The sequence below is a fragment of the Ammospiza caudacuta genome, chromosome 15 (assembly GCF_027887145.1).
Source record: "Ammospiza caudacuta isolate bAmmCau1 chromosome 15, bAmmCau1.pri, whole genome shotgun sequence".
NCBI classification, from domain to species: domain Eukaryota; kingdom Metazoa; phylum Chordata; class Aves; order Passeriformes; family Passerellidae; genus Ammospiza; species Ammospiza caudacuta.
The window spans coordinates 15,317,523-15,337,576 of record NC_080607.1 but is presented as its reverse complement, the minus strand read 5'-3'; the positions used below and the strand labels follow the sequence as shown (position 1 = coordinate 15,337,576).

Here is a 20,054-nt window from a genome sequence, read left to right as displayed (position 1 = left end):
GATGTTTCTCCCAATTTGCTGCCAAAGCTCCCCTTGTGAAGGGCCCCTAAGGGGAGATGCTCCTTTTCTGCCAGCCCCAAACCCCTGTGGCTTTGCTGCTCAGGCCAGGGAACGTGGGGGCAGCTCCTGATGGGTTTTTGAAAGGACAAGACACAGAGTTTCTGTTCTCCCTCCTACATCTTTCTATACTTTAAGCTCCACTTCTGTCTGCAGAGTTCTGCAAAGCAATGGCCATAATTAATACAAATGCTAAATTGTATCTGTAATTGCCCCCTAAATTGTCCCCTATTTTTGCCAGTGCTGTGGCCAGTCCCAAAGTCAGCTCCTTTCCAAGGGTAAGCTGATCAAAGCAAAACATGGGGGGCTTGATCTCTTTCCTTCCCTTTCCATTCTGATCTGGTTGTCTGAGAAAACAACGTTCTGTGGCTTTAAAGGTGTGATCAGAAAAGTTGTTAAGATGTCAAGTCACGTTACTTCAAGTCTTCTCTGTATAAATTACAGTGAGGTACAGTGATCTCATAAATAATGATAAATATAGCAACATTCTGCTGCTGATGGAAATCATTATCAGCCATTATCAACTTTAATTAATATATTCACATTATTCAAATCCAGGTAGAAAATGTTCTTTGGCATCAAGTCTGGAGGAATATGGATTGTGGCTTTTGTGCAGCTGGAAAAGCAACAGGGGAGCAGCTCTGGGGAAATATTTTGTTTAGAGTTAGGGTCCAGCATATTGATTGCCCCACAAATGTCCCCCACTTTCCATGCTTGTGTGCAAGGGCTGGTAGAAATCATGTTTTCCAGGGTTATTTCTTTCCTTGGAGCACTGCTCCTGCACCAAAGAGCTTTTTGTTGTTTGTGGCATCTCAGTTGTCTCCGTAGCAACCAGGGTAATGCAGGGGAATACACAATTGAAGATGCTGGAGATGAGTACTGGTAGCAAATGTTCTTTAACATGAAAAATGAGTGAAAACAAACAGAAAATATGGGCAAAATAAACCTCTGCTAGTTCTAAATGGAATGCTTCTTGAAAATTTCCATTAGGGCTTAACAGCTCTTTAAATAAATTGCCACTATGTCCCCTTCCATCTGAGGGTTTCCATCTGTTGATTGTCTTTGTTTGCTTTTTCTCCCATTTTGTGAAAGTCCCGAGGCCCAGTCCTGCTGCACACCCAGCCCCTGGGTACAGGGCTGAGCATTCCCTTCCCTCTGGAGAAGGAGCTGAAAAACAACATCAGATTGATGTACCCCGCCTGCCACTGCCCATAAACCCTCCATCCACACCTCCTGGAGAGGGGCCAGGGCTCTGTGTGCAGCTGTCCAGCAGAGAGAGGAGGGTTTCTTAGAGCAGGAATCCCCTGTTTGTCCAGGGCTCTGCTCCATGCACACAGCAGAGCAGGTGGGAAAACCTCCTGAGGAGATGCTCCTGCATCCATCTCATCCCTCTGTGCCTGCCCCTGCCCTCTCAGCATGCCCAGACCATGGCGTCTCTCCACAGGCAGTGCAGAATCTCTGGGATAACCCCTGTCCCTCAGACATGCACCCTCTAATATCTAGACCAAAGAATGTGCCAGCCTGGGATGGTATTTTCTGTTCCAGACACAGCAGTGAGAGTGGGCTCTCTGTGGGGCCTGCTGTGTTTTCCATGGGAAGGGCTCCCATCAGTGATTCCCTGGGCTAATGGCTTCGTTAGAACCTTAATGACCCAGAGTAAGGACCTGTTACAGCTGGTGTGAGGCAGCACTTTGTTTCTGCTGGCAGATAATACATCTCTAAATCTGCACCGTTCTTACATTTCCTATGAGAAAAAAAGAAATGAAAAATCCATACAGCTCCCATTAACCAAGAGAGAGAGGCAAACACTGCTGAGAGTGGGGTGAGATAAAACCTTTTCACTCGGGGACACAAATATGAGTTCAACTTAGGATAAAATTAAATACATTTCATGGTCTCACCTTGCTCCCCACAGGGAGTCAATCCATCTCACAAAATTCTTGAGACACCTTTATCCCAGCCTCCAGCTTCTTCTGAGAGAGACCAAGGAGCAGAGTCCTAAATCCCTTGGCATTCTGCCTGAGGAGGATGGTCCCACCAGCTCCACATGGAGCCTGGTCCTACAGCCCTGCTTTTCTTGCAGTGAAGAACCTCAGCTTCTGGTTCTTCTCCTTTCCCAGCATGGTTTTGTCTGAGAAGTGGAGGAAATACAGCAACACACACAAAACAATTTACATATATATGTAAGTTCATACACCTGAACCCAAGGTGAGGCTCCACAGGAGCTCAACACTACTGTAGGAGCAGGAAAAATGGTAATTTGCTTTTCCAAAAGTACATGTCTCACCAGTATTTTGGAGAGTATTAAACTTAGAACCTCATCAGTTCCTCCTACGTCTGCTGCAGGGCTAAGTTGTTCAACTGGATTCTGAAGAAAAAAGGGATGCAGTTTTGGGGATGTTTCCCTTGCACTGTACAGGCAGCTGAGATTTTGGAGCATGGACCATAGATGAGATGGTTTCATTTGAATTCCACTCTCAACCAAAGCAAAAATAGTTTGTTTTGAGGGAATTCTTTTTCCAGAGTGTCTGTTGTCCTTTGTAATTACCAGAGATTATCAGTACTGGAATAAGGACTGTGGTTTGCAATTAACATAGCCTGAAAAAATTCCAGCTCACACATGGTACCCTTGAGAGGGATGAGACACCCCAGGTTTATGGCAGGTGATGGGTGACATGAAACCATCCTGTGGAGGGACCAAAGCACTCTAAATCCACACCCCAGACAATTTTTTATGTACCTCTATCCTCAGTCTGCAGTTACATTTTTGGGCTGGTTCTGTCACTGATGAATTGCTGCCCAGAACTTACAGCCAGTTTATCTACATGTGCAAGAAGTTTCTTTTTCGAATAATTCTGCTCAGGGAACTGATGTAACTCAGCAAAAGGAGTGTCTTGCACATAGAAACTGGTCTGAGCTGGGGGTGGGGGAAAAAGAAGTAACATTGTGAGGGTGGATTTAATCAATACAGTTTTCCTTCTTTGCATAAAGGCTTAAAACTGCATTCAGCATCTCCAACTGGACTCTGCAAACCAATGAATCCCTCTGAAAAAAAAACCCTTAATTCCTCTGCCTGTTCCCCATTTGAGGAACAGGAATAATTCTCAGCTTGCAGAAGTTTAATGAGTATGAATTTGTCAATATTTATGCCTACAAAGAAAATAAAATATGCTGGCATTATTTATAGCATTTCAGTAAGCTCGTCAGAGCAGCATCATATATGATCAGGTCATGGGTTAACAAGGATTAATTATCTTGGCAGAATTATGCTTTGCAATTTTTCATTTCAGTCTGTTGCTTCTGAGTATTTGATAATGTAGCCTACTAAATTCAGGGTCATTTTGCTCCTTGTATGAAATTCAGCACTTCCCTACATAAATGTTTTTTAAGCGGAAATGCAGCCAGAAGTGGGGAGAGCTGAAGTGCTGAAATTCCGTCTTGCAGCTAATAGCCAAGAAACTGCTACATTCCTCCAATTTTGTAACTGCAGGAATTGCATTTCATCGCATGAAGGTGGCTGGCGAGTTCCTCTTTCATTCCTCGTGGCAATGTGAAGTTAATTCCGTATTACAGGGACCTGGGAGGTTGTCAGGGGGGGTCTCTGCAGTGCCAATTCCTTTATAAAATTTCCCCTGCTATGATGGAGCCTGCTCCTGGGTCACCCAAAGGCCTTTGACACTTGCACAGATCCTGCACATCCCTTAGTTGACAAAGAAGCATAGAAATTAAATGCTGTTTGATTAAGGCCCTGATCTGGGAAAATTAAATTTTGCCTTCAATTATTGCAGTGGCTTCTGGCTGCTGCTCCATCCTCTTGTCATACACAGTCACCAGAAAGGGCCCAAGGTACCCCTCCAAAGGTCTCCCTGTAGAGCTGGGACAATTTAGGATTATCAAAAATCCTTCTTGGTCTGCTCCCTCCTCTTTCAAGTTAATAAACAAGGCATTTAATTTCACACTCCCTATACCAATCTGCTTTTTCTGGAGCTCTGCTCTGCCCAGACCCTCTCCACTCACTGACATGGAGCAGTTTTTCCTCCTGCTCTCACCTGGCTGTGCGAGACTCTGCTAAGGCACATCTGATTAAGGCTGACAGGCTCAGGATGGGAAGGAAAACATCCCTGCTCATCACAGCAGCTCTCACAGTGGCTCTCTGCCAGCCTGGCGTCTCAATCATTCCATTTATCAGCAGTTTTCCCCTTTATCACAAAGTCATTTGTCCCTGTTCCTCACTTGCCTGGTTCTATCTCGTGTCTGGAGCCCTCTGAGCAGGCAGGACAGGGAGTTGTACTCTCCAAAGCAGAGAGGGCTCCCTTTGGAAAGCATCTGCAAAATCTGAGTCGCCAGAGGCTGGGGTTCACACCTCACTGTGCTGTTTTCATCCTGGGTTTTTGTTTACAGTGGAACCCAAAACTCAGTTTGCCCAAATGCCCTGCAGCCAGTTCCTGTGGCAAACCCATGATGGGTCAGTAGAGAGTCAGTATTTTCCTGGGATCTCATTCCCCAGGTGGGAATTCTGTGTCTCATTCCCCAAATGCTGTAGCTCACAGAGCAGTGGGTGCTGACAGCCATCAGGAAGCCCTGTTCTATTAAGACTGCTCTCTGAAAATACTTACTCATTTTGGTGGCCTTTCTTTTGTAAGAGTACACATTATTACCCACTTGTGACTTCTCTCAAATCCATTAATACAATGTTTAATAAAAAATCCTTCTTTTCTATTTGTCTAATACAACTGCATATAAACATCAGGATCAGTAGCTTGTAAAAAAAGCTGAGATGCCTCCTTCAGAGAAGTGCAGCACTTTATCCTCCATTAATCCTAGACCTTGCTCAGTGAATTATTTGTACCATTGGAGTAATTGTAGCTGTGTAGCATTTGATAAGTTATCACAAAGTTTATTACTGCATTTTGCTCTGGACCAAAGTGTTTTTTCCATCAGATTCAGTCTGAATTGTAGTCCTTCTACACCAAGACATAGTACAAGTCAAATATTGAATCAACTGCATGTCTTTATTTCCTGTGTGTTACACCTTTAACATTTTTAATATATACAAAATTAGCAAGATCAAATATTGCTCATGTGCAAATGCCTTTGTTTCTTGTCATGGGTGAGAATTTCCAGCCAGAAAGAAAAAATCCTTCACTCACAGGCTAAGCTTTCAGTTCATTTTCCCACAGCACTGGAGATCTTTTTGATTGCACCTATTTTCATGTAGCCCTTTTCCAAGGCAGGGAAACAAAGCCTTTGCAGGCAGAGCTGGTTTTGACAAAAGCCCCCTTTGCTATTTCCAACTTCACAACCAAGCTGAATTTCTTTTCCAGAAGTTGTCAATCACATTCTCCCTCAGCAGATCAGCACAACATGACCCTGCCCACGGTGGGTGAAACAGCTCTTAAGAGAAATACAATAGGGAGCATCTCACATTAATCTCTCCTCTCTGTTATTTGACTGTTTTCCACTAACCTTTCCTTCTGCCAAATTTAATTAAATCAGCTGCTTTTGTGGCTCTAACCTGGCCCTTCTCTGTTTGGACATTCCCTTCAATTCATAAGGCACATATGATATGCAGCCAGCAGGGACTTAGCCAAGCTATTTTCTTAAAATAATTCTCAGCAATGAATAAGGAATGACACCAAATGAGTTTATTTTATCCAGACCATAAGGAGTCAACACAGTACAGATGCCCCAGACTTGTGTTGTGCTCCTGACTGCCAGTAATTTTAAAATGCAGGATTTTAGTGTTGTTCATACCACGTGTATACATATAGGATTGTACAAAATGGTTTGAATATATTGCATTGATTTTATTTTTTTTAGTTGCTGCACTGATAGATTTTTTAAAACGCCTCATGTTCCCCAGAATAAAAAGGTCTGGCTACATCAGTGGTGTCATGAGTGTGGAATTTCAGGCTTTCTGCAGAAATGAGACCAAATATAAATAATGAGCAATATTATGAATATTTATTCACCTACACTGATCCTCCTGATGATCTTTTTCAAGCTTCCAGCCTGACAGAGCTTAAAGAAGAAGGCAGTTTTACCTGAATTGTGAAAGGTTTTTCTTCCTCTTTCTAATCAAGCGTGATATACCAGAAAACAAATCAGGCTGATAAAAACAGAAGCCAGACTTACAAGAAAAACAGCTGTAGCAGCTAAATGGCTTAAAGCAGAGAAAGTAGGAAAACAGCATGTGGGGCTAATGATGGGTGGTTTGCAGGTTTCAGAATACATTAAGGCATTTTCCCTGTTTATTAAATTGCTCTGGCAGCATTTGACAGCAAAGGTTTTGTGGATTATAAGAGTGCAATGGACATAACTAGGATATTTTTTTATCCTAAAGCCTGGCCTTTGGGTAATCACCAAGAAGTTACACGCTGCAGGAGGAATTTGCTTTCCACAAGTCCAAAGAAGGTTGGTTTTTTACCTAAAAAATAAATGTTTCTGAGATTGTTGTTTACTTTCCCTTCTCTGCCTTGAGATTTTGAGTTTTTTCTGTCTCAGCACTCACTGCTTTTGTCAGTAAGTGGCAGAAACCACCTGGAAGCAGCATCAATTTACTGCTGGCGTATTTACCAAAGGGCACCTCTGTGCAGCACCAGGTGCTGCGTGACCACCCAGACTTTGAACTATTGCTCGTCTCTCCCTGCTCAGGAAAAGCCAAATGTAATTTTCATGGTTTTACAGAAATTGCCTCAGCCAAAAGTTAGAAGGCATGTTATTCCTGAGGTCTCCTTTTAAGCGCTCTTTGTGAGATGACCTGGAATCTGTGGGGCATAAAAGCTGGAAAGTGTTGGTGGGAGTTGGCTTGGGGCTGGTTCCTGTTCCTGGGGATGCAGATGGACACACAGCTCTGTCCTGCAGCCTCTCTCATCCCAGGGGCCCAGTGCTCCAGCCAACAAATGGATTTCTCTTCTCGTGGTATCACTGTTAGATAAAAAAGAGTTTTAATTTCATTTCAAAGTGTTATTTTCAATTTCTTTGATGCACAGAAAAATTAAATGACCTGCTAAAGGTCACTTGGGGAGGGTTTGGGAAACTGCTAAAGAAATTCAGATCTTCCAAGCTGCAGCCTACAGCCTTAATCACAACCCTCCTCTGTTTTCGCACAGTGGCTGCAGTCAGAATTGAAATACATTATCCAAGATATTAATCACATCTCTTTTTTTTTAGTGAAATTTATCAGTAGCTCATGCCAGCTCATTGCTATCCCTTTGTATGACTGTCAGAAGCAGGTAATTCAGTTTTCTTATTTCTCTCCTTCCTCCTTGTGGACTTACAGCTGATCTGGAGTTTGGATCACTGAAGACAGAGATGCCCATTCCTAGTGATGCTGTGATTCCAATGTTGGTGTAAATGGGATAACCATGAGAAGCTCATTAACTGATGTTTAGTCAGTTTAGTCATTTAGTCTTCCTAAACAGAAAAGTTGATGCTATCCAAGGACAAAGATACTGTAACAATGGGGTTTCTGACAATAATTTCGATAATAATTCTGATAATATTTCTGAAGTCAGCTCATGGCACCTGAGTCACTTCATTCAAGTTTTGAGAAATGCGTGTGCTCAAATATCAGACAAGAAATGTTGTGGTCCCTGTTGCCCACCCTCTGCAAGTGGAAATGTACCAGTCTAGAACAAGTGTGGGGTTAATAACAAACCCTGCTGTGCTGTTAACCTTGGACACAGCACAGTTCTGAATGTGCTGCTGCCACCAGTGCTGGCCAGCTGGGCTCAGAGCCTGGCAAACCCTCTGCAAGGTGTGTTTGTGTCACTGCGCTGTTTTGGTGGATATATTCTCCTGCATTCCCCTTTCTTTGGGCACAAGTTGCTGCATTGAAATCCCACATTTTTCACTGAAGCTTGGGTGTTGTTTCAAAAACCTTGATAGCCCAGGTTCAGTGTCTAATCCCTTTGGTGTAAAACTCCAAAAAAAAAGAAAGAAGTATCTATCTCAGATGAATGTGGTGGCAGCATATTGCACTTCAAGCACCTCTGTTCCACTTTAATGCAGCCCTTCCTATGCACAGCATTGCTGGCACCAGGCATTGTTAGGAGAATCATGAAAATGATCCATCAGGATCCCCAGTCTGTCTTACCATTTCCAGTTATTTGTCTGCTGTGGGTTGGGTTTGTTTCTTTTTTTCTTTTTTTTTCCTTATTTTCTCTCCTGGTTTAGTCTCAGGGCTGTTTAATGCTTGGAGTTCCTATTTCTGAGCATCCCTGTGTATCCCTGACAACTGGCAGATCCCTCCTGGAGCTGAGCTGAGCTCCTGGAGCAGCTCAGCAGCGTCCTGGCACTCACCATGAGATGAGGTGCATGAGCAATCCTGTTTGGTTCACAGACCTTCCTTGTGTCTGGGAGGCTCCAGGGAGGGGTGGCCAGGATGCTGGAAGGCTCTTTGGGAGCCTGCTGGCGTCTGCTCTGTACCCAGTGCAGGAGCAGTTTCCACTTCAGCACTTTTCCTGCCTGGATGACACAACTAAAGGCAGCAGCCACTGAACTGTTTGGTCTCATGCTACTAAAAGGCCAAACAGAGTAGACTCCTGAAAGGCTTTCTGGCATTCTTTGATGTTGTAACCTCTGTGTGATAAAAAAGATCATATTCACTTTCTTTCAGTTAACTTTTAAAGCACTTCCTCCTGCTTTCATAGGAAAGCTCAGCTTGCCAGTGCTGGGTGTTGTACCCACCACCAGAGGCTGTTTTGCTTTCAGAAGCTGCCACACAAAAGAGGAAAGAGCTGCTAAAAGCTGGAGCAGGTCCCATTTACACTTAAGTGGGAGATTGAACACCCACCCTGGGAGAAGCTGGAAAAGTTAATGGTGTGTGTGGTGGTTCCAAATGGGTTAAAAGGTGTAAATTGTAACACATTAATTTGCTATCATAAAATGCAGTAGCTTAAGAGAGAATAAGATAAATTGTATAATGTGTGAGATCCCCCAGGTTATGGGTCTTAGGTGCTGAGAGGGAAAGTGTTAAAAGTAGTTTAATTGCTGGGTGTTAATGAGGCTGCCAGGAGAAAGCCATTAAAGGTGGATGTCAATGTAGCTCCAGTGCCAAGTGAAAATCCTGAGCTGGGCTATGGACCTTCAATTGTACCAGACAAAATGGTTTTTGAAGGAGAGTGGAGCAGTTCCTGCAGACTGGAGGTGTGGATGAAACTGCTGTGGATGCTGGACTGAGGCTGTTCTTGGCACAGAGGAGTTCACTGGTGTTTGGGCAGAGGGTCACAGGAACACACAGGGTCTGACCAGCACATCACAGGCCAGGTGTCACATCACCACCTCTGCTAGGAGGAAAGGAGCACAGGGCTGCTCCCAGCAGAGCAAACTGCCTTGCTGGGCAGAGCCAGACCAGCACCAGCCCTGATGGGGCTCTGCCAGCACAGGCAGCTCATAAAATCAAACACCAGGGGCTTGTGGAAGGGAACACCTTGCCATGCTGGAGGAAAAGCCAACACAGCCCCAGCCAAATGGAGAAAACAACCCTGGCTGCTTGCTTCCCTGTGTGGCTGTGCAGCACTAAGTGCCCCAGTTGGTTTTAAAAATAGCATTTCCTGCCTTGTTCTATGCCTGTCTTAGCAGAAACATGGGCACCTCAGGTGGGAGCTGGTCCTGTGCAGCGGGGCAGTGATGGAGCAAAGCTGCATCATTTTAGCTCAGGCAGCAGCCTGTGCACTGGGATCTCCAGGCTTGGTGTCTGCTGAGGACTCTGCAGCCACAGTGTGATGCTGTCCTGGATGTGAGAAATGAAAAGTCAAGGTTTATCAAAGATTCTGCTCAACTCTGGCACAGAGTTGACCCTAACCCTAACCCAGCACCACCATGGCTGGGGGAGCTGCAGGAGTGCTGGATTTCCCTGGGTGTCCTGTGAAAGCTGCCTTCTTCCCAGAGCTTCCAGAAGAGAGCTTTCTGCTGGAAATCTGTTCTTATTTAACCAAGGCTAAGTAGGGAGTATTAAAGGATAGATGCTTTAAAAGCTTTTCCTGTGAGCTTTGTATAAATGGTGGCTATTTAGATCTTTTTGGAAAAAGTACTTTTGCTTGAGTTAACTGAATGTTTGGGGGGAGTTTGTTTATTTGTTTTTAAATTGCCTTTCCTGGTTCTGGTGCAGTATTTATTAATGATGTGTTTGCCATCTCTGATACCCAAAAACATGAACATCAAGTCTTCAGTAGCATGCAAAAAAAATTATTTAGAAAACAAATCACAAGAACATCTCGTATTCATCTCATTGGTGTTGCAAAATTAAGGGGAGATGAAAAAAACATAGATATAAAGGAGATGTGAGGATAACCACGGGAAGAAATAGAATTTAGATTTCCTATCTCCTTCACCAATGGATTCCTGCTAATACATCCTACATCCTGGTAACCTTATTTGCTTTACCAGGCGTGATGCTAAAATTAGCTAGTCATACATTTCTCAGGAAGTAGTAATTAATTGGACAATATTTGTACAGGGCTTTGAAAATGTAGTTCCTAATTTTGCAAACCCTTTGTCCATAATGCAGATTAATTTAATCACATAATTACTGCATTTCTGGACTTTGGTGTACACAGTTCCCCAGCTCATGTGTGATGTATAATAATTGCCTGTATAAACTGGCAAGAGCCACATTTCTCAAACACCGTGCGTGCACATTTGAAAATTGGGATCACAGGTAGCACTCCATTACTAGTGCTTCATTTTAAAATACTTTGTTCTTTTCTAGTCTGTCCCTGAATACGATTTACTCTTGTTTATACCCTGTCTCAGCAAGGCTCTGCTCAGCCCAGCCAGGGATTTGAGGCATTTCCATGCCAGCCTCTGTCTCGATGGGGAGAGCCACTTGCAATGGCTGTAATTTTGTCTGGGACACCTGGTCCTTTGTGTGTGCCAATGGAATGGGCTGGTTCAGTGATAACCATCAGTGTTAAGCCTTTTCACATGAACAGTCTGTGCTATTTGGACTGAAAGGGTTTTTCTTTCTTTTTCTTTTTACAAAGTTGTTTGTACACAGACAGTGTTAAGAGATCTGCCTTCTGCTTTAGCTGAATTTGTCATAGTTACTACCTAAACCAAGAGGATTTAGCCCTAATTTAATATATTCTTTTGAACGTTTTTCCTCCCCAGCCCCTGTGTTAGATTGCTCCAGCATCTCACTCCTTTATTGGTAAAGGACCTACTAATTTCCAACCTAAATTTATTCATGGCCAGTTTATACCCATTTGTTCCTGTGTCAACATTGTCCTTTAGTTTAAATTGCTTCTTTGCCTTCCCAGTGTTTATCCTCCTGATGTTATTTATAGACAGCAATCATATCTGCTATCAGCCTTCATTTTGCTAGACTAAACAAGCCAGGCTCTTCTCCTGTGATGGGCTCTTCGGTGCCAGCACCTGGTTGGGTCCAGGGGCTCAGCAGTGAGCACAGGGCCTGGCTGGTGCCCAGCATCCCCAGGAGCCCTGGCTTGGCACAGGATCAGGATTGCCAGCTGTGCCCTGCTCAGAGCTGCACACGGGGTGTTTGCCCCTTGCTTGGCAGCAGGTGGGACGTGGGGACAGCCATCCCTCCTCGTGTCCAATACAACAGCTTCCAGGAAAGTTTTGTTTTATGGGTGCCTTGCTGCATTTTCCTGTATTTTGTGCTATTAAATCACATTTTTCTGTTATGCAGTTGCCCTTCTTCCAAGCTGCCATTCCTCCTGTACAAGGCACCTTTTTAACCAAGCCCTTGACTAATTTCCCATTAGCCAGCTTAACAAATTCCTTCAACTAATTCCCATCTTCTGGAATTTAGCTGATGTGTCTCTTTGGGGCACTGTGTCAGATGACTGACAGAAGAGCAGATAGATTAGATCTGCCACATTTCCTTTAATTATTCCTTCCTTCATCATTTTTTCCTTAAAAAGTCCTTCTTAGTTTTTAGGTCAGACTAAAAACGCTGCACTTATCATGATGAGGTTTTTTTCCTTGTCTGGAATAGAAGCAGCACATTTGCTTTGCTGTAGCATGAAGATCTGTTAGATTTATTAGAAACACTTGCCACAGGAGCTCCCACAGGCTTCAGTGGGGCTGGGTTTTTAGTCTAGACCCCCTTGGGCCACAGGCTCATTTCCTGAGCTCCCCAGCATCACCATCAGAGCAAACATACAGTAAATGTTAGAACCATTTTGCTTTACCTCTATGCTGTAATTTCTGCCCTGTGCTATTTAAAATGTCATTTTTGCAAAGAAAGAGAAGAGGAGAATTATTCTGTATGATCAAAATGCCATCAAGAAAATGTCTCTCATGCTTGGGGGCATGAGGCTGCCTTTTTTTTTTTTTTAATAGTCGTAACAATAATAATACTATTAGGACAACAAACTGAGATGCCCCTGGAGATGATGTGACAAATTGGAAGGACATGCTGAAATTGAAATTGATTGAATAGTTCAATAAAATCAGCTTAATGCACAAGAGCAAAAAGATTAGCTAGAGAAAAACAAAAAATCAGTAATTTGTTATCTGCTGGGACCAGTCTCACTGGAGATTGAATTAGTTATAAACTAAAACTGGGCACTTGAAAGGAGCACCCCTATATGCACACAGTGCTGGAGCCTTTGGGATGGAGCTGGATGTGGATGGAAGCCATCCTGAAGGTTTGGCAGATGAGGCCTCAGACTATTTCCATTTGGTGGGACTTGGCTTTATGGCTGGACTTGATCTTGAAGGTCTTTTCTAACCTAGATATTTCTCTGATTTCCTATGTCTGTGTTCTGTACACCATTTTCCCACACCATTCTCCATGGCAAAATCCACTTTTGCTCCAAACACAATAATTTTGTGTTCAGTTGATGGAAATCAGTGCAACTTTGGGGGTGTCTCTGGGGTTCCCCCAGCAGCTCATTTCTGATGTGTACCCAGTGCTATCCTGAGATCCAGCAGCTCCCCAACATGTGCATTCCCATCATGGTCCTGCCTGATCACTCCATCCTTTGGGATCTGCTGTAATTCCCACATTTTCTCACCAGGCTTGGACTGCCTGCTCTTGCTGCACAAGTGCTGTGTTCCTTTGCCATCCCTCCCTTCTTTCCCTCCTTCCACACCAGCTCCTTGTGCCTGCTACATTTGCACACTCTAATAAATTCTGGCCATTTTCCTTCTCTTTTTTTTTTTTGTGTTGTATGATCTGATCAACATCTTTCTTTTAAACTTCTCTAATTTAGTGCTCTGAATTTGTGTGGGGGTTTTTTTATTAACATTACAGAGCTCAGTGAACAGTGCTTTGTTAAAGAAAACAATTCTGTTGTAAATCTGTGAGTACACACACACAGATGTGTTTTTCTCATTTATGTGAAATTTCATTACTTCTACTTTTATAAGTATCCTCCCCACTTCTATGATTTAAACCTTCTGTTATTTAAACCAGAGCGTTTGGCCTGCTAGGAAATACTTCCATCAGCTTCCCAGGTAGTCCATAACAGAGAATAAGGAAGGAAAAGCTGGATATGAAATAGAAATTACATTCACTAATAAGGACATTTCAGCCTTGTGCAGTGCTTTACAAATGGAGTAATGAACAGAACCTTCTTGCATGAGCCCAAAACAAGGGCTAACAATAGTTTCTCCCTCATGTTTTATTATACAAGATAGGAAGAGATAATGAAAGTGCATTTCCATAATATATTCCAGTTGCAAGGTGCTGATGGATCCCTAAGTGTGATGTCTTGTCAATTTAGCAGGTCAATTAAAAGCCCTGGAATCAAGATAAAGCTAAAATGCAGATCTCTTATTCTGGCAACTCAGAAGAATTAAAGAACTGAGCCAGTTGCAGCACTTCAAGGATGTTTATATGGGAATAAAGAGCCCTAATTGACCTAATTCTTGCCCTTTGAAACTTCAGGGGACATTTGACGTTTTACACACACTTGTGGCACTGGCACCTTGAAGGAGCAGCCCTGGTACCTGAGCTGTGTTCTGGGGGTAGTTGATCTTTCCTTGCACCAAAGTCCCTCCACCTGACTTCACAAAAAAGCTTTTCCTGCATAAAATTCTGCCTCCACTTGGTTCACACCCCTTTGGGGCTCTCTGATGTGCCACCTGCAGCCTTCAGGAGCAGGGTTGTGTTGAGCTTTTGCCTGGATCCTTCCCTGGCTCTCCTGCCTCCCTTTGCCCGCTTTCCAGGAGAGGAGCTTTGCTTTCCCATCGGCCTCCAAAGTGCTCTGTGAGCATGACAGTAATCAATAGTAAATTCTGCAGGTCTGAATGGAAATTTATTGTTGAGGCCAGTTGTGAAGATCAGGAGAGTTCTCTTGATGCAGGCAGATACTCCTAAGATATCCCAGGAAGATGTGTACACGTGCAACATCAGATGGCCTCTCCTCTTTTATTCAGTTTTATTTTCCAGTTGCATTGACTTACAGCATCCTTTAGAACTTCCCTGTGTGATTTTTGTGGCTGGCTCTGTGAGGTTTTTTCCTTTGAGAGCTGTGTGGTAGGGGGTGCTCAGGAATTTAAATAAGTTCTGCTGAACTGCTGTTTATTGCGCTGAATTATTTTTTTCTTCCATACTGGACTTAAATTCTCCTTATTTACCAGGATTGTGGTAAGGATTGAAACACGAAGAGCATTTTAATGCTATTTGGGCATCAAACTGTGTGAGCAGAACGAGCTGGAGGGCTGCCAGGCAATGTTGATGTCAATTTTGGGGGTATAATGTTCTTAGCAGTGTTTTCAGTGAAAACACATGAACAAAACTTTTACTGGTTTTCAGAAGACAGAAGCTAATGTTGCAGAAAATACTTAAAAGTTAATAAAAATGTCAGCTTCAACCAGAGAATTTTGCCCATAAGACTTTTATTTTCCCATGAGACAGGTGATGTCCACGTATCTATGCAAAAATCACTTCAGAAATGATGCAGAAAAATTAATTTATTTTTTACTAATATTTTAATCTAATTAACTTCTTAGTCTGCTTAAAGATCACACTTGTATATGGAAGATAAACAATGGTGTTTTACAGGGTGTGTTTTTGTGTCTCATCTTTTCTTCTTTTCTTTTTTTGCAGAAAGTTCAGCAGTACATAGTGATTGTTCAAGCAACAGATATGGAAGGAAATCTGAACTATGGTCTCTCAAACACGGCCACAGCCATCATTACAGTGACAGATGTGAATGACAACCCCCCTGAATTCACCACCAGCACTGTGAGTACCCACAGGGTGATGCATGCACACTCTGCTTTTAGCTCATGGGTGTTGGTGTCTGCTGTCTCTCCAAGCTGCTTGGGCAGATAGGAGGAACTCTGATGGATTACTGTGGCATAAACACTTTCAGGGGAGAAAAGGGAAAAAGGAAAAGACTGATTCATGAACCTGCAAAATTGTTTGGTGACTGATTTGGCCAAGGCAATGAAGGAGCAGAAATAACGTGGCAAACAGCCCATGTCTGATTGCACCAAAGAGGATGCAGTTGTTTCATAGCAATTGGCTGTAGACATATCAGAGTTATTAATACTTCTGAGTGAAATCCTGAGCACTGAGAGATATTTGGGGTTTATGGCTTGGATATGATTTCAAGAGGGCTGTAAGTGCTGTAAATTATTAGCAGGTAGCTGGTAAAATTTGTATTTCACTGATAGCTCTAACAGATGTATTTGTGAGTGCTGGCAGTAAATGTGCAGACATTCTTCAGTACATCTGGTTTTAATCAGTTAAAGATTTTTCTTCTGTTTTATTAGCACAGTCTTCTGTTCTGTTCTCTTGTGTTCCAAGGTATTCCTGGAGGGCAAGGGGAAAAAAACAGATGTTGCAAATGACAAATTTTTAGAGCTGGTTAAGGTAAAAATGAAGATTTGGAAGGTGAAATGACGTGGTCTAGTTCATTCCAGCCTTCATAATCCATAGATGTAGAACATCTGAAATGTGCATGGTAAATTTAGAAATCACAGAGCAGTGCAGAGGTCTATATGCTAATAAATGAGAAATGCTTGTGCACCCCCTGTCTGTATTCATATGAGGGTCAACAAGGAGCAGTAAGTGATGTATCTTAAATAGGCATCAAATCCTTTCAAATGCAGGTGCTCTAACTTCTTAGTGCTCAAGTCACTGAACACCCTTGGAGGAATGTTTTTATTATTTATATAATTCTGAATTTTCATTCCGTCCTAAAGGGTCTCTTAATATTTATTAGCATAGGACCAAAGTTTCCCCTTAGTTATACTCTTACAAACTGCAGGCATGTCATAGAACTCCAGGAAGTCATGCAGAGCCCCATTTATGCCCCTGTGGACCCAAGCTGGATTCATGTCAGTTCTGGAGTCTGGGTCCTTCCCATCTCCATGGGGAGCTGAGTTTGGGGCTGTGACATGCTCAGCTCCCAGACAGCATTTTCTCACATAGTGGCTTGAACATGGTTTCTAAGAAGAAAAAATGCACTAAATTCCTCCTGAGTCTCAGCAAAGCGGGCACCCAACATGTTTTCAGGTCTGGGCATCAATCCCCAGGCTGTGCTGCTGCTGCAGTGGATGGATCAGCACATCTGTGCTGTGTGTCCATCATGGATACTCCAATCTTTCTGCTGTAAAATTGTGGTTAAACATCTCCCTCAGTATGGTACAGTTATGAAGAACCATAAAAATACAGCACAGGTCTTGGGCTGTGTGTTCCTTTCTGCTGCCGGGACAGAATTATTCTCTCTGGAATGAGATTTGTGTCTGTGGGGCTGCAGGACCTTGCACCACAGCACTGCCACAGCTCCCTGGTGTGTGGGGGGACTTTATTCTGCCAGGAAAATGCTTCTCTGCCCTCCCTTTGAGTGAAAAAGGAATGACATCTAGTGGCCATGTCACTTCAGCACAGGTTGTTCCCATGCCCCAGGTCGTGGGTCCGTGTCTCCAGTGCAGGTTGTGGGGTGAGGTTTTGGGGAGCAGGGTGAGCTGGGTCAGGGCTCCTTGCAATGTTCTCCCTGCCTTCTGCAGGGCAGCATCCCCTCCAGATGTGCTGTGTTTTAATGGCACTTCTCAGAGCTGATGGAAGGTGGGATAATGGAAATTTTCTTTCAGGTGAATTCTGAGTATTTAATGTCTCGGTGTGTATTAAACCTGGAAGGAATAAAAGCCATCAAGAGAATTACCCACAGAATTGTGTTAAATGGATTAGAAAATGCTACTCTTCCTCTAAGCAGAGTTGATGTGTACCATTATTTCTCTGATTTCAATCACTGAAGAAAGAGTTTTGCAAGGGCCAAAGGGCTTTACACAGTGGCACATGGGACTTCTCTGTAAAGAGTTGAAAACCAAGGGTGTTTTACAATAATACTTTGTAATTCTATGGAAGCAAATATCTTTGATATACTCCTGGGTATAGCCAGGCTGAATTTCATGTGAGTATGAAAGTATAATATGTTTTTTCTCTTACTGGCAGAGGGAACAGCATCAGGCTGATGAGTTTCTTTAAGCCTGAGCTGAATCTCCTCGCTGTCCTCAAATAGTCTGATCTGCATTTTAACACCTCTAAAAAAAATAGCAAAAATCACTTTCCAGGAGATCTATAGCTCCTCAGAGAGTGAGAAAGCCCATGGTCTCTTTTAAGTCTGCGGACTGTTTGGAGAGATATTGTATATTTTTATTTTAAATAGTTGTATTGAGATGCTGCTGTAAAAACAAAAATAGACTGAATAACTGAAGCTGTGGCTTGCTCTTGGCAAGCAGCCAGATGAGAGGTGCTCAGGAGCTGTATTCATCCCAGACAGATACAGAGGCCCACCCTATGGAGCTCTTAAATTACCTGTCATTCAGCCAGGGTGGTTTCTGACTTAATCGTTTCTGGATGGGAATGTAGCTCAGGAGGACACTGCACCACGCTGGTGTCACAGCTCATGTATTCAGCAGTAGGAATTAATGTTGCTGTGTAAAATCTAACAACAGGATGGGGGAGAGGAAGGCATCCCCTGTGATGGTCAAGAGAGCCAGGGCACGTCTGCAGCCAGGCCCAGGGCAGGGGAAGGGGCTGAGAGCAGGGACCACGTGCAGGTTCAGGCACAGCAATGCCAGAGCGGCACAGCCAGCAGAGGTGTCGTGCTGAATGGACATCCAAAATACCAGCTGGGCTGGCATCAAAGTGTACTGCTGGATGAGAGGTGGTAAAAGAGCAATAAAATTACAAAGAAGATCCTTAAAGGTACAAAATGAAGATTTTGTAAAGTGAAACTCCAGAATTTCTGGGTGCTTCCATGAAAACTGATGTCAGTAGGTTTCAGGTCCTTTGGTCCATCACCTGAAAGGCAGGGGAAGAAGGAGCTCCACCTTCTCAAACAAAGGGTTCTGAAATTATATGGGAGGAAGGAAATCAGAGTCTCTGGATGAAACAATTTGGAGCTCAAGTCTGCTGTTAACTCTCCATCAGCATGGCCAGTCCTGACAGTCCTGAGGATTACCTGCAGCAAGCTGCAAGGCTCTGGGCACAGTGAGGGCCAAGTGCCTGCTCTGGTCCTGTCCAGCTCTTTTTTGTGACGGTGAATGTTTTTTTTGATCTGCAGTGCTACCTGTGCCTGTGCTGAGAAGCATCAGAGAGCAGCCAGCAGTGGGGACGTGTCTCCTGAGAGACACCACAGGAGTGGAGCATCCCCTGAAACACTATAAGCATCACAGGCCATTTTTAAATGGTTTAAGGCAGGGCTGTGACCCAGGGAATGCTCTTCTGGCTATCTAAGGGACTTCAGCCTGTCCACAGTGTTGTGTTCTTCGTGTGACATTGCTGCTTGCAGAAATAAATGAAGGGGGCAACTCTTCCCTCTGCTAAAGAGAAGAGGTAGCACTGACTCCTCAAAGTGCCCAACCAGCCCATGCCCAAAGGCTCTGGGTCAGATGCTATAGGAAAAGGTATTATAACCCCCCATGCCCAAGTTTTCTGTGACTCGTTCATTTCTGTAGAGGTTTTGGTGGATTTTGCACCTGCCAAGTCACCAGCTGTTGTAAAATATTGACACTTTAACTGGACTGTGTTACAAAGGCTTTGTAGGAATTGTTACTGGCTCTTCTTACTGTTACAAGATGAAGGTATCACTGTGCCCTCCATTATCCAGAGTCCTTGTTACTTATAACAGGGTCATGTCCTCTGATATGTCTTAATTATGGGGAAATTCCTCAGTCTCCCTTCAAATATTTATCTCCTGTGTGCAAGTGAGTTGTGGGTTTTCCATATTAATATGGATCCATAGCCTCTGCTCAGATGCTCACCTCAGATACAGGGGATGCAGTGAAATTAGAGCTGGTATTTCAGAGATTAAAAGTCAGCTGAGATAGAACAATGCTGGATAGTCTCAGGTGAGGTTTATGTAAGATTCAAGCATCTTTCTTGCTCACAGGAGGAGCACCTTTAATTCCAGTGAAATCTTTAACTCCTCTCAGGCAGGATGCCCTTTCCAGTCTGACCCATGGTACTGTTAATAGCCATTCAGGGATTTCCACTTTATCTAAGAAAATGCATAATCAGAGGGGAGGAGAAGTGAAAGAAATCCATGCCCACACTTGACTCATTCAAAGTCTATTTTTATCATATTCAATCAGGAACAATCAGGCACAGAGAGGAGACGCAGATGAATTTGCATGATCAGACTTCTGTGTCTGAAATGTTAATTAAAAGTTATTTTAAATTTGCCTACTGTGCAGAACTTGTTTTTATGGTAGCCCATGTAAAGAAAATATTATTTCACTGGGCTAAAGCGCTCATGATTACTTGAGTTTGTGAATTCTTGGGAAAACCTGCCTGGCAATCAAAAAAAAAAAAAAAAAAATTGGAGGGAAAGAAAGGGAAGAAAGAAACTGGGCTATTCAAGTTCTTTAATCTCCTGAGCCTTAGGAGGTCTTATTTTAAGCTACTTTAAAATTTGCCCTTTGTCACTGCTCTGAGAATCTCCTCTTGCAAAGCTGAATCCAGTGGAGTCTGTTTTACAGAGGCAGCTCTGGGACAGCATCCCCTGCCCTGCCTCGCTGGCTCATCCTGACCCTGAGTTAGGAGCAGCTCCAAAGGTTCAGGA

At 43.4% G+C, this 20,054-nt stretch overlaps 1 protein-coding gene across 1 annotated transcript in view; it reads left to right on the top strand.

The window, feature by feature from the left end:
* Window positions 1-20,054, top strand: part of CDH4 (cadherin 4) — a 415,329-nt gene that overhangs the window by 358,320 nt on the left and 36,955 nt on the right. Inside the window, exon 8 of the mRNA XM_058814611.1 lies at window positions 15,086-15,223. Coding sequence (XP_058670594.1) covers window positions 15,086-15,223 — 138 coding nt within the window. The remainder of the gene's footprint in view (window positions 1-15,085; window positions 15,224-20,054) is intronic.